This window comes from Lathyrus oleraceus, chromosome 6 (genome assembly GCF_024323335.1).
Source record: "Lathyrus oleraceus cultivar Zhongwan6 chromosome 6, CAAS_Psat_ZW6_1.0, whole genome shotgun sequence".
Lineage (NCBI taxonomy): Eukaryota > Viridiplantae > Streptophyta > Magnoliopsida > Fabales > Fabaceae > Lathyrus > Lathyrus oleraceus.
Genome location: NC_066584.1, coordinates 157,266,806 through 157,280,659, shown reverse-complemented (window position 1 = coordinate 157,280,659; position 13,854 = coordinate 157,266,806). Strand labels below are relative to the sequence as shown.

At 37.7% G+C, this 13,854-nt stretch overlaps 1 protein-coding gene across 1 annotated transcript; it reads left to right on the top strand.

Annotated features, from left to right (window-relative positions):
* Positions 1-10,740: 10,740 nt before the first annotated feature.
* On the top strand, positions 10,741-12,282 carry LOC127094524 (uncharacterized). The gene has a single exon (XM_051033348.1). The coding sequence runs from the start codon at positions 10,741-10,743 to the stop codon at positions 12,280-12,282; it is 1,542 nt and encodes a 513-aa protein (XP_050889305.1).
* Positions 12,283-13,854: the final 1,572 nt, after the last annotated feature.

The following is a 13,854-nucleotide window of genomic DNA, read 5'->3' as shown; positions in this document are numbered from 1 at the left end:
AACAAATGTACTTCTGCCTCTGACTCTGATACTTCTACCAAGTTAAGAAGATATCTGAGTTAGAAATCTTCAGAAACCAATCCTTTGGTATTCCTGAAGATCAGATACATCAACACGTGGAGCACTAAACGTCTAACCCTAGAACTTCTAGACAGCTGTCAAAAGAAATCAAAGGTCAGAACGTTTGAAATCTCCTAGAGCAGTGTGCATACTGTTGGGATTAGACATTCATTTATTAGCTGTAATCATTTTTCCCCCCAAACGTGCTATTTTGATTTTTGTGCTAACGCTGGAATGTGTGTCGTTTTGCATGTTTTACTTAGAGTATATAAACATTTTTCTCACATTTCACACACTTATCACTCTCACTCACTCTAAAACCCTAAACCCTTCTCTCAAGCATTCTCTGCAAGTTCTTCATCTTCATCTTCTTCTTCACCATGGACGCTCAACAACAGCAAGTCTTTAACTTCTCTCAAGAAACGGAATCAACTTCTACTGCTCAAACCTCAAACACTCAAACTCCAACGGTTACAGGCGTCACCGTCACTCCTGTTTACAAAGAACCCCACGTTCTTGACCGTGAACGCCATATCAACCTTTCAACTCCTTTTGAAGGTTTGGATGTGTTGTGCGAATCGCTTGTTGATTTCGAAAACTTGAAGAGGAATGGCGTTGATCTAACTGGAGAACTTCGTCAACAAGGGTGGGAAAACTATTTCCAAAGACTTTATGGTCCTATTTACCCACTTCTTGTCAAGGAGTTCTGGAGACATGCTGATGCAGATGACAACTTCATCGTCTCATATGTTCTGGGGGTGAAGATTGTTATTACTGAAGGGTCTATTGCCTCCTTGTTGAACATGGAGCGAAGTGGAGGAAAAAGGATTTACAACATCCCTCCTAGGTCAAAGCGCATTACAGATGTGATAAACCCAACAATCTTCAAACCCAACGTTGAAGGAAACCCCTCTAAGAACAAGGAGCTGCACCAGAACCTCAGAGTGTGGCTGAAGATTATTCTGGGAACAATTCACCATCGTCCAGCCTCTAACTCTTCTGATTACATCAATGCAGACCAGAAATGCATTCTGTACTGTATTCAGAAGGGTGTGAAGATCTGCCTCCCTGCTCTCCTCTTCAGATATCTGAGAGATTCGGTCAGAGAAACCAGAAACAATATGAAGCCCAGATCCAACATTCCTCTGGGAAGATTGCTATCTGACGTCTTCATTGAGCATGGACTGGTAGACGAGCTGGAAAAGACCAAGCTGATGGATGATCTGGCAATAGATGTGGGGAAGCCTCTGAATGCCAGAAACCTCAAGAGTATGGGGATTATCAAGAAAATTCAAGTCAGGCCAACTCTGGATACATCCTGGGATAGTTTGAAAGATCAGAGAAAGATGCCTCATGGCCTTGCCAGATTCTTCAAGAATGAACCCAGAGACGTTGTAGCTATCTATCTTCATCGTCTGCTGGAAGAAGGTGTTGACGTCTCTGATTTCAGCCTCGACGACTGTCTGGACTCTGAAGAAGACTTCGTCAGATACAAGAGAGGTCTTTCTGAAAAGAAGGTAGCATCTCAGGCAAAGAAGGCCAGACTTGGAGAAACTTCTGGAAGCAAATCTTCAGCGCCTCTGAATATCTCTACTGGTACGTCTGTTCCTCCTGATACCTCTAATCCTCTGATGGCTTCTTCTAACCCTCTCTCTTCACAACCTATTTCTACTACCTCTGAAATCCCACCCTCAATCACCAGAACCTCCCAACCTACACCAGTCCTAAATATAGCCCGTACTTTCATACCTCCCTCTAAACCTGCACAAACCCACCAAAGCACTTCATCTTCATCATCCTCAGAACCAGAATCACCTCCATATGTTTCTGTCTCTTCTGACCCTGCATTTTCTGACCCTGAATCCCCAACCATAGCCACACTTTACGCTCATAAACTTGCTTCACCACAACAAACACAAACACAATCTGAAGCAACTTCACCTCCACCACAACAAACAACCACCATACCTTCAAAAAACCAACCCTCTGACCATCCCACTTCTGATATCAACCCACCAAACATCTCCGCTGAACCAGAACCAGAATCTGAACCTTTAGATTTAAACCCACTTTACGCTTCACCCCAAACATCTGAACCTTCCCCAGAAGCAGAATCTGAACCCCAACCTGAGTCAGAATCTGAACCTCAAACCTTAAATCTCAGCCCTCCACCTCATACCTCTGAACCAGAACCTGAACCTGAACTTTCTACACCTACCCTAAAGGAAGCCATCTTGATGATTGCAGAGGCTTCGGTTCAAAAGGTCGATTCTCTGGTCACTAACTCTGAAATCAGTGATGATCCTAAATCTGTAAGGACACACTGGAACAGAGTCATTGGCTGGATGACATCTGAGGCCTTTAGACTGAAGGGCATCTCTGAACAAGTCAGAAATGGCTACATCAGAGATGCTGAGGCAAGACTCCAGGAGAGACTTGCCAGAGAGGCTGAAGCCAGAAGGCTAGAGGAAGAGAGAATTGCAAGAGAAGCAGAAGAAGCAAAAAGGCTAGAAGAAGAAAGACTTGCTAAGGAAGCTGAAATCCTAAGGCAAAAGGAAGCTGAAGCAAAGGCTCTGGTAGATGCAGAAGCTCAAGCTGCTGCTGAAGCGGAAGCTCAAAAGGCTCTGACTCTGGGGGAGTCCTCTTCTGTGATTCCTACGGTTCTTCAGACTCTGAAAGAACTCAAGCAAGATCAGAATGAACTCCGGGCCAGAATGGACAAGCAAGATTCTGTCAACGAAAACATCCAGAGCATGCTTGCAATGTTACTTCAGAGAATGCCTCCGCCTCCGAACCCTTAGGCACTTAGGATTTATTTATTTTTTTGCTTGCCTGTTGTCTTTGTTTTTGCTATCTCTCTGACTCTGATGATTTTCTTGTTGCCTTTGTGCTTCTATCTATGAATTCCAGTTTTTCTCTTTATTTTTTTCTCTTTACTTATTTTTCTACTATGTCTTTTTGATTCTGACAAAAAGGGGGAGAAGTAATTATTAGCTCTGATGAAAATATTGTCTAAAACCTTAAGCATTCTGCAACATATTTTTCATATAAATAAAATTATCTAACTTGGACTTAAGAAATTGCAGAGAACTTCAGAAACCTCTTTACTTAAGAAACTCTGGTAAGAACTTCTGAACTCCCAAGCATTATCTCAGGGGGAGCTTCTGTCTATCTGATCTAATATTATTCATGTTTCATCTGCTAATTAAGGTTGTTTTGTCATCATCAAAAAGGGGGAGATTGTAAGAACAAAAATTGTTCTACAACAGATTCTTTGATTTTGATGATAACAAAGGATGAAACCAAAAATGGCACCCTAACGAAAAGTTTCTAAGTGTGCAGGATTCTAAAGAAAGAAGGAAGAAATATGATGATGTCATCAGATACAAAACAAGTTCAGATACAAAATATCAAATGATCAGAAGCATCTGAAGTGGAAACAATGTCAAGAAGTTCTAACTCTGAGCAAAACATCAAAGTATCAGAAGCATCTGGACAAGTAGTAAGCTCTAGAAGTTTTGACTCTGAAGAAAGTTTTGTCTAACCTCAGAAGCTCTTGGCACTATTTGAAGAATCCATCAGAACTCACAAGAGATTAAACATCAGAAGCAAGATTCCAAGATTCTCCAGATACACAAATACTCTGAGCATGGAATTGCTAATCATGAAAGAGTAACGTTTAAGTCAAGAAAAGATTTGCAAATGGATTTCCTAATTGAGAAAGAGACGTTAATCTCCAATCTCAATAAAGAAAATACTACTTGTGGTAAGTAGTCATTTCAAGAAGAAAAAGTCATCCTGCATTAGCTAATTATGTGATGGCGTAACTTCATCTCAATATCCACCAGTTTCAACTACTACTTCAACGAGTATATAAATAGGCTGCAAATCAACCTTGAAGAAACTAAGAAATCAGTAAGCCAACAAGCCAAAATTATACTGAAACACCAAGTCAAGAAAAACACTCTTTCTCTCTAAGATCTTCACGAAGCTTTTGCTTATAACGTGAAAAACTCTTGTTCTTAACACTGTAATATTTGCTTTCTTAGAAGCACTCTAGATTACATAAATCTTTCATTTATTGTTTGTTGATTTCCTCAAGTGACTTAGTGTAGTCTGTAAACTTGAGAGGACTAAGAGATTTTTTCTCTTAGGCGTTGTTTGTAATCTTTCAAGATTAGTGGATTAAGTCCTTGTTGAAGGCGAAATCACCTTGGCCGGGTGGACTGGAGTAGCTTTGTGTTATAAGCGAACCAGTATAAAATCCTTGTGTGATTTTCATTTTGAAAAGCGCTTATTTTTCCAAACAATTCAAACCCCCCCTTTCTTGTTTTTCTCACCTTCAACTACTACATTAGTCCACTTATGATTGCTTAACATAGAGCTAAATTTCCTTATGGCACACTAACACTAACCATTAACCATTAACATTTAATTCTTGCACTTTACATTTATGCAATTTACTATTCTTGTACATATTATTCATTTGTTTTTCCCCTTTGCTCATTTGAGCACATGTTTATGTTAATGCAATTTTCCTTTTGCTCACTTGAGCACATAATTGTGTATATCTTATTGTGCTTGTGTTTTGTTTTGATTGTTGTGAACCAAATGCCAAATGGAGAAAAGGACTTAGATTCTAGGATATTCCCTATGCAAAAGTGGAGTAAAAAAGGCCTTAATATGGGAGATGAATTAGAAGGACCTAATCTCTAAACTCACTCTTGTCTATTCTTGGTTTGCATTATAGAACTTTTTGATGTGTGTGCTTTTGTGCTAGGGATTCCTATTTGAGCCAAATTGAAGAACCATTGTAATGTGCATCCAAAGGGAGAGATACAAGAGCCATTCGAAGATCCCTAAGAGCTTATTTGATTGATTGATTGCTTGAGTATTGGCTTATTTGCTTGAATATTCCAAAGGATGGGAGCTACTTGGATCATCAATATGATATTAAGAAGGGAACTCCATTTGTGGTCTTATCTCTTTTCCTTCACCTTTGTATGATTAGGACTTAACCATTCTTCTTCTTCCCTCCACTCTAACCCAAGCCAAAACTTTTGTGAAAACATTAACATTTTGTTTTCAAACATTAGAAACCTAAGCATTATGCTTTTGATTTTCAAACTTTCTTATCATAACACTTATTTTGAATTGAATTCTAAGCCAACTTTGACCATATTTTGTAAATACTTTTCATTGGTAAATATAACTCATTCAAATGTTTTTGTGGTTTCAATGGCCACTTCTTATCAAAAAGTTTTTCCTAACTATTAGCTATTAGGTTTGAGTTATCCTTGAGGTAGATATAATACTCACCTATATCCTTAGTGATGGACAATGAGTCGTCCATGCTTATTATAGGGTTAACCCCTCACTAGCATGTTGAAGCTATCCTCACATGGTGGATTTGTGGCTTTAGGTTGAGTTTTCTCACTTGGATAACAAAACACCTTAAGGATTTTGGACCAATCAATTCACCAATTTATTTTGAGATTTTTACCCCGAACTACGAGGTTTTGATCCTAATCTTTTTTAAGATGGTACGTAGGCAGTGGGTTTATCCATTCAAACACAAAATTCTAAATAATTTGTACATTCTTCTCTCATCTCCCCAATCATGTTTGCATAAATAATTTTCACAAATATCAACCTACCTTACAACAATTGTGAAAAGGGATCCCTTGGAGTACCTAGGATGTTTTGGGTGCTTAAAACCTTCCCATTGCATAACCAACCCCCTTACCCCGATCTCTGACATTTTTATTAGTTTTTTATTCGATAAAACTTCTCGGTTTTTGTTCGCTTTCTAACCTTTCCTTTGGATAAATAGAAGTGCGGTGGCGACTCAAATTGTATGATTTACTTTTAATTTAGTCAATAAATCTAAAGGTAACGAATACCGCGCTACACATATGCACATAAAAAGGGCTCCCTAGGAGTACCTAGGACACTTTCGGTGCTAACACCTTCCCTCTGTGTAACCAACTCCCTTACCTATGATCTCTGACTTTTATTAGTTTTTAGTTGAAAACTTCTTACTTATTGGGTTTTATTCGTACTTTTTCCTTTTTCCCTTGGAAACAATAAAAGCGCAGGGTGACTCTTGTTAATTGATCTCTAGCTTGTTAATAGGTTGATGATCATGAATTTCCCGCTACATCCCTAAGTATCTATGTGTAGAAGATTGGTCATTAATTCCATTCATAAGAGGTTCAATTGTTCAGATGATTATTGGTTTAATTCAATTGGGGAAAAGTCAACTGGGCAGGTTAAAAAGTCAACTTTTAATTTTTTTTGTCAATATTGTGTTCCTCAAGTCAAATTTGGTCTATGTGTGAAATTTGATCAAGAAAAGTCAAAAGATTCATCAAAAATCAAGAAATGTGGAAACTTGCTTAAATTGGAAATTAGGGTTTTGAAACTTACTATTTTTGGCAAGTTTGGTGTTAATGAACAGCTACTTTCAGGTCCTTTATTCTCTATGATCAAGACTCCAAATCAAGTTGACCTTAACATTAATTTTGTTCTCCTTTCTCCAAGCCTCAAGGAGGTACCGAGATTGAAGCATTTGGATCATCATAGCTTAAATATGGTGGTTGAAAGTGGGGTGTTTCAAATTCATTCATTTGTCCTAAGACTTAGAAAAATTCTAAGTGTCCCAAGTCAGGATTCCCAAGCATGTTCATCACAGTTTTTCAGGACCTTAAGGGCTACATCTCAATTTGTTTCCGACATGAAAGACTTAGTATTAAGTCTCCTCTTTCCATTGATTCCAAGAATAATTTGTTTGGATGGCCACAACTCAAGATATCACCCTCACAAGTCATGACCTTGTTTTAGTTGATTGGGCTTTATACTTAGTGAAATTTTTCTAAGTATTTGGTCATTCCCAACCACCTACTTCATGCCCATTTTTCACAAGGTTACAGGTTTCATTTGGATTCGGCCTCAACATGGAAGTTGTAGGGCATTTTCTCCTCTCCACTTTTGCTTCAAACATTTTCATATTTGGTAACTTGAGGAACAAGTTATGGACATAACAAGTTAGGACCTCGATGATCACTAAATGACCTATAGTTGGCATTTTGATATGCAGTTTCAAGTAGTCATCTTCGTGGCCATTTTTGAAGGGGCTCAAGGATTTGTTTCAAATTTCCCCCGACATGAAACATGTTCCTCTCATTTCCCTCTTTTCAAAAAGCTCTAATTTATTCTGTTTGCCCAAGAGGCCATGAAGTTACACTGGCTTGGTCATGAATAATCCTTAATCCCCATTATCACATTTGTCATTGACTTGGTGCATGATATTATCTTTTGCTTGCAGCATATTTATTTCCTACGATCCTCACACCTCTCTCATTGCCTTGTATGGACCAACAACACACATATATCGTGCATGAACATCATGTCCAACCATAGTCAAATATGGAAATGTTCCCTCATTGTCTTTTATTCTCTCTCCACTACCCCCAAGTCCTACATAATCTGAGCATTTTTCATCCAATTTTCAACTCCTTAAAACGACACAAGACACGCACAATGGACAGGAAAAACGCAGCATGCATGTTCCATTCTAAGTACTATGGGTCCAATTAGATTTGTTTCCCCTATCTACACTTCTAATTTCCTTGGTATTGGTATCCTTATACCTTGATCTTATGATTATTTTAATGGTATTCCATTGCCATTCATCATGATGACAAATTAGGAGCTACATTATTCTCTTATTGACCTAGTTTTGAGTTTAGTAGATGGTGAAGCTCTTAGGAGTTTGGGATCCATTTTTATATGGTTTGATGTTGTTCTCATTTCATTCTTAATGTCTCAACTTCATTTTGCATTGGTCATTTTCTTTGATTGGGTAAAGGATTCCTTACTTGGATGATGACCATCATTTGACTTGTTATTTATGCTTGAACTTTGAGCCTACTTGTTTTTGGGTACCTCTTGAAGTTTAGAAGTTGTATTTGATGCTTGGAAGATGATTTTGTTATTGTCCCGTGACCCATAAGCATCCCTCTTTCAATCTTTTTTCATCCTATGGACTTTTGATAAAGGATTCCTTATCTAGGATGATATCTTTATTTGTTTATCAAGATATTTAGCTTTGATGTGTGTGTGATTTGGTGACTTATTTTGTTACTCTTGAACCTCATTTTAAGTTAGCTGATTGTACAAGTCATAACACTTTTTGATGTCATGAGTATACCTTGATTGCTTGATTACTTGTTGCTTAAGCTTCTTTGAACTTATGTGATTGATTTCCTATCTTTTGGCCTATCTTAAAGCATAGGTTATGTGATTCATTCATGATGCTTGAATTTACTTGTATGTGAAGTTTAATATGCCATATACTTCTGACTTGTTTAGTTTGATACAATTTTCCCACGATTCTATTTCATATATACTTGATAGGAGTTCATTAGCCTTAGGAACATGGCTAGGGTTTGATTTTGATTATTATCTGTCTTAACCTTTGAGTATGTTTTGATATGGTATCTTTGTGATGTCTTGAGTTTTCTTTATGTATTGATGCTTTGATCTGATTTCAAAATTCTATACTATGTCCTTGGCTATGTCTACATTATCCACACTTATGTTCATTTCACTTTACAAATTTACACGTTGATTGTATGCTTTGATGCTTAAACCATGTATGCATGACCTTTAGAAGTAGGACATGTCCTTATGTTTATTTGGATGTGATGTTGTTGCTCATTTTGATTTGATAACTTTCCATTTGCTTGTATTCTTCTTTCATGACTTGATATGGATTACTCTATTTATATTTCATCTATTCTTTCATGACTTGATATGTTTTCTTTAGTTTCTATCTTTTTGTTCCATGACATGATATGGATTACTCTGTCTACTTTCTATCTATTCTTCCATGAATTGATATGAATTGTTATGGCTTGTATCTTCTTTCTACGACTTAATATGAATTACTTTGTTATCTTTTTTCTATCTTCCATGACTTGATATGGGCTACTTTGCATTTATATTATCTTTTCTTTCCTCATCACATGATATGGATGGCTAATTACTTTTCTCTTACCATGACATTATATGGCTTACTTTGCGAATTTGTTTCTACTTTCACCATGACTTGATATGGAGTTGTCTTCTTCTTTCATCTCTTTTCCTTGTGTGAATAACATGTTCCTCATAGTATTTATTTGTTTCATTCTTGGTTAAGATTGAACTAAAGTAGACTTTAGGTTTGTTAACGAAGCATGACAACATTAGGTAGTCCCCTTGATCCTTAATCATAGGTATATCTTTGCATGCTAATTTAAGCAGATGTTTCCCTTTATCCTAAGTTAAGGACCACTATTGCATGCCAACATTAGGTTTTTCTTTAAAACACCTTTAAATTTTCCATTTCTCTTTTGAATTCATTCTAAAACAAAAACCATTTCTTAATCAAAATCCAAAAACATTCTAATACTACTTGAACTCTTCCAACAATAAGAAAGAAGTACTCATATACCTCCTACTTTGGGTGGATCATTTGATGTATTCTTTCAAGAAAATACTCAACCAATCAAACTTCTTTTGCCGCTTGGCTTTTCTTATGAAAATTTTCAATAAGGGTGATTACCCATAAAAAGCACCAACAAACCAAATTTTTTGAGAAGAACTACGGTGCTCTGATTCTTTAATGATAGGTAGGCATTGGGTTGTAAAACCTAAACGAGTGCAATAATAAAAACTTTCTTTTATTTATAATTTGGCCCTTTTGCATGCATTTCCTTCTAGTTAGTAAGTTTTAGAATAAACACACCCTTTTAATTAGAACAACAAGAGTGGCTCCTGTAGAGTACTACAAACGTGAGGGGTGTTAATACCTTTCCCTTGTGTAATCGACTCCCTTACCCTTCTTTTGGTTGTGAGATCATTAGATTCACCCTTTTGTAGGTTTACTCATTTTTTCCTTTCCCTCTCTTGGGATAAATAACATTGGTGGAGACTCTGTTTCGTGTGCGTATTTCTCCAAGATGCGACAGCTGGCGACTCTACTGGGGAGTATCCCTGTGCAAGTCAGTCCTAGCTCTTATTTGCTTCCTTTTCATTGGGTGTTTATTTCTTTATTTTTACACTTGTTCATTGCATTCATCGCATTTTATTAATCTTCATACCTTGGATACTGTTGTTGTGATGGTTGCTGGATTTCCTGTTTGCAGGTTAGGTGGGATGTTACTGTAAGGTAAAAGGCCCACTACCCAGGCCAGTGACACATAGGTTAGAGTGGATAGTCATGTTAACTCTTGTGCCGCCTGACACATAAGAGTTTGTATGGCATACCACGCCCATATGAGGTTCTGGTGAGAATGCTTTTGTTTTGCATGCCTTATGCACTAGACAGAGTGTTATCATAAGAACCATCGATTCTGGTTGCCATTTAGAGGCCTGTTCTATTCTGATAAGAACCCACCTGTGAGTTGGGGTGGGTATTATAAAACAAGCCCTCATCATACCCGGTTTTCTCAGAATCACGTCGAATTTTTGAACTTGAGACATTCAGTCAGCTATCAAATACAACAGTTATCTATTGACATGGAAACCACATTTGAATTCATAAGCATTGTTATGTTCATTCTCTTAACACACGTGTCTTTGTATTTCCAGGTGTTTTTAATTCTTGATTCTCGTTAGTTAAAGTCGTCTCTAAAGATGGATACTGGTAGAGATGGACATATTTCTTACAAGTTTCCTGAGGTCAACATGGATTCTCTTCTCAAGATGGCTGAGAGATTCCCTCCTGGAAATCTGGAAATTTTCAAAAGCTATTATGGGAATATTATAGATTACCTCAAAACTCCTCTCAGCAAATATCAACACAGTGCACTTCACACTCTACTACAGTTCTACGATCCTCCTTTGCGGTGCTTTACCTTCCCGGATTATCAGTTGGCGCCGACTTTGGAAGAATATTCATGTATTCTGGGAATCCCCATCAAACTTCAAGTTCCTTTCCATGTGTCTATGGAGGTCCCTGATTCTGAACATGTTGTTGTTGCCCTTTATTTGGGCAAATTTATGGTGGATGCTAATCTCAAGACAAAAGGAGGACTCCTCGGGTTTCAGTTGAGCTTTATTTTGACCACTCTGGATCCTTTGGCTAAAAAAGAGAATTGGAAGGTTTTCAGCACTGTTTTGGCTTGCAATATCTATGGCATTGTTTTGTTTCCCAACATGGTTGGTTTTGTCAATATGAACGCCATTCGTATCTTCATGATGGGGAACCTTGTACCAACATTTTTGGGAGATATTTACCATTCCATTCATTCCAAAAATCACAAAAAGAGAGGTGGCTTAGTATGGTGTTGTGCTCCTCTTTTGTATCATTGGTTTCGAAGCCATCTCCCTTGCAAAGGAGCGTTCGCAGATAACAAGGAAACCTCGAAGTGGTCCAAGAGACTGATGGAACTTACTTCTAAGGACTTGGTGTGGTATAACTTAAGGTTGGATAGGATGGGAAGGTCTAAGGTGATTGTGAGTTGTGGAGAATTTCCTAATGTGCCACTTATGGGCGTTAGTGGAGGTATAAACTACAATCATGTGTTATCTCAAATACAATTGGGTTATGCTTTGAAAGGACCTCCAGAGGATAAAAGTATACAAGAATCTTTGTTCTACAATGTGACTGATGATGTTGAGATGATGAAAAAGGATGCTAAGGCTTGGAGTCATATTTCGTGTAAAGGAAGAGAATTCTTTGGCAAGAAAGGTTGTGTTGCTTATCCTCTTTATTTAGACTGGATCAAAGAGAGAGTTCAAACTGTCTTATTGCCTTTTCTGATAGAGAAGCCATTATATCCTCAAAGTCCAGATCACCCTGATTTTGTGCCTAGAGAATACTTCAATCAAACTTTGCTTTTGAACAAGAAGTTGAAGCAAGAAAAAGAAGAGTTGAGCATGCAGGTTTTTATCTTTAGGCAAGAAAAGATGGATTCGGCTCATAAACTTAGAGAAAGAGATGAATTTCTTGGTGAGTACGGTCTAGCTGTGGATGGAAGAGTCAGAAAGAAGACTAAAGTCGACAGAATTAGGGGAGATACTTCTACCGTAATTGAAGAACAAAAGAGAGCTCTTGAAGAGGTTGAAGAAGAGATCAAACAAAAGCATCGAGAACATGAATCACTTAAAATATCCAAAGCCAGGATGGAGAGGAAGTACAAAGACAAGATTAAAAGACTAGAGAAACAAATTTAGGATAAGAATGTTCAATTCGAAGAAGAAAATACCCAGAGGCTAGGAGTGGAAATTCATCTCAAAGGAAGCCACATTCATTTGGAGAAAGTTGTGGAGGAGATTGCAAGCCTCAAAGCTCAGTTGAAAGAAAGAGATGATGCTCCCTTACAAATCCAACTCCCAAAATGCAACGAATGTGAGAAGTTGATTGTTCAATGTAGGTACTTGGATGGTATGATTTTTCGAAAAGATGTGGTTATCCGAAGCATTGTCCAGAAACGCAATCAGGAAGAAACTAAGAAGTTTGTTTGAAGAGTCTAAAGCCTGGAGCCTGAAGTATATTAAGAGTGGAGGACCTTTACCCTATGTGGATTGGAAATATTGAATTTGTCTTCTTGTTTTGCATGTATTAACCACCACCAAGATTGTTGATGGGATCTTTTGATTTTCACTTTCGTTTCGATTATCTATTTATTTCTCTTGTAAGAACTATTTATGTTACTCTAGTTTGTTAATGAATTAGATGTTCGGTCTATCCAGTGTTCATTGTCTATCTTCTATTACCTTTCGTTTATATAAATTGAATAAAATTTTAGAACCTTGGAAATACACAAACATGCCATTACATGCATTACATTCATTCATGCATTCATATGGCATTCATAACAGGTTTTCTGGTCGGACTTCTCTTTTTGACTCTTCTCTTCTTAGCATAGATTGAAAATCTAGTCATTCACCGTTACACCTCAAGAAGCAACCAAAGACGTCAGATGGATCAAATTCAGGCCAACATTGAAGAAATGAGGAACCAAATGGATGCTAGGATGGCACAGTTCATGGAGGCCATTACCAATGTGACTCGTAATCAGGAAGAATTGAGGGCTCTTGTGGAGAGACCTCGTGTTGAGAATAAACGATCTGAGTTGATATTCGAAGATGTTTCTATGGGGAAGCCTCGTCCCAATGTTGCTTTGAATTTTGTTGGGCTGAATTTTAATGATCAACGTGTTAATGGTTATCATGCTCGTAACCAGGGGCTGCATGGAAATCTTCCACCACCTCCACCACCATTGTACAATCATGGAGCACCACATCTCATTGTTGGGGACATGCATGGGCATCCCAATGTAAGGGGAAACCCTCAAATGCAATAATTGGAAATGGATCATAATGAAGATATGTATTCAATGCATAACAGTGACCTAGGTGCTCATGTTGATGATAGAAAATACCGTCTGTTGGAAGAAAGGTTGAAAGTTATAGAGGGACAAGGTATTTTAGGGATGGACATTATTGACCTGGGACTGGTGTTAGGGGTAAAGGTTCCACCTAAGTTCAAGATTCCTGTCTTCGATAAATATACTGGTATGACTTGTCCAAAGACACATGTCAGATCTTATTATCGTAAGATGTTTGCTTATTCTAAAGATGTGAGGTTGTTAATGCATTTTTTCCAGAATAGCCTAGCTGGGGCATCTTTGGAATGGTATATGCATCTGGAAAGAACATACATTAGAAGCTGGAGGGACTTGGTGGAAGCATTTGTGAAACACTACCAATACAATATTGACATGGCACCAAATAAGACCCACT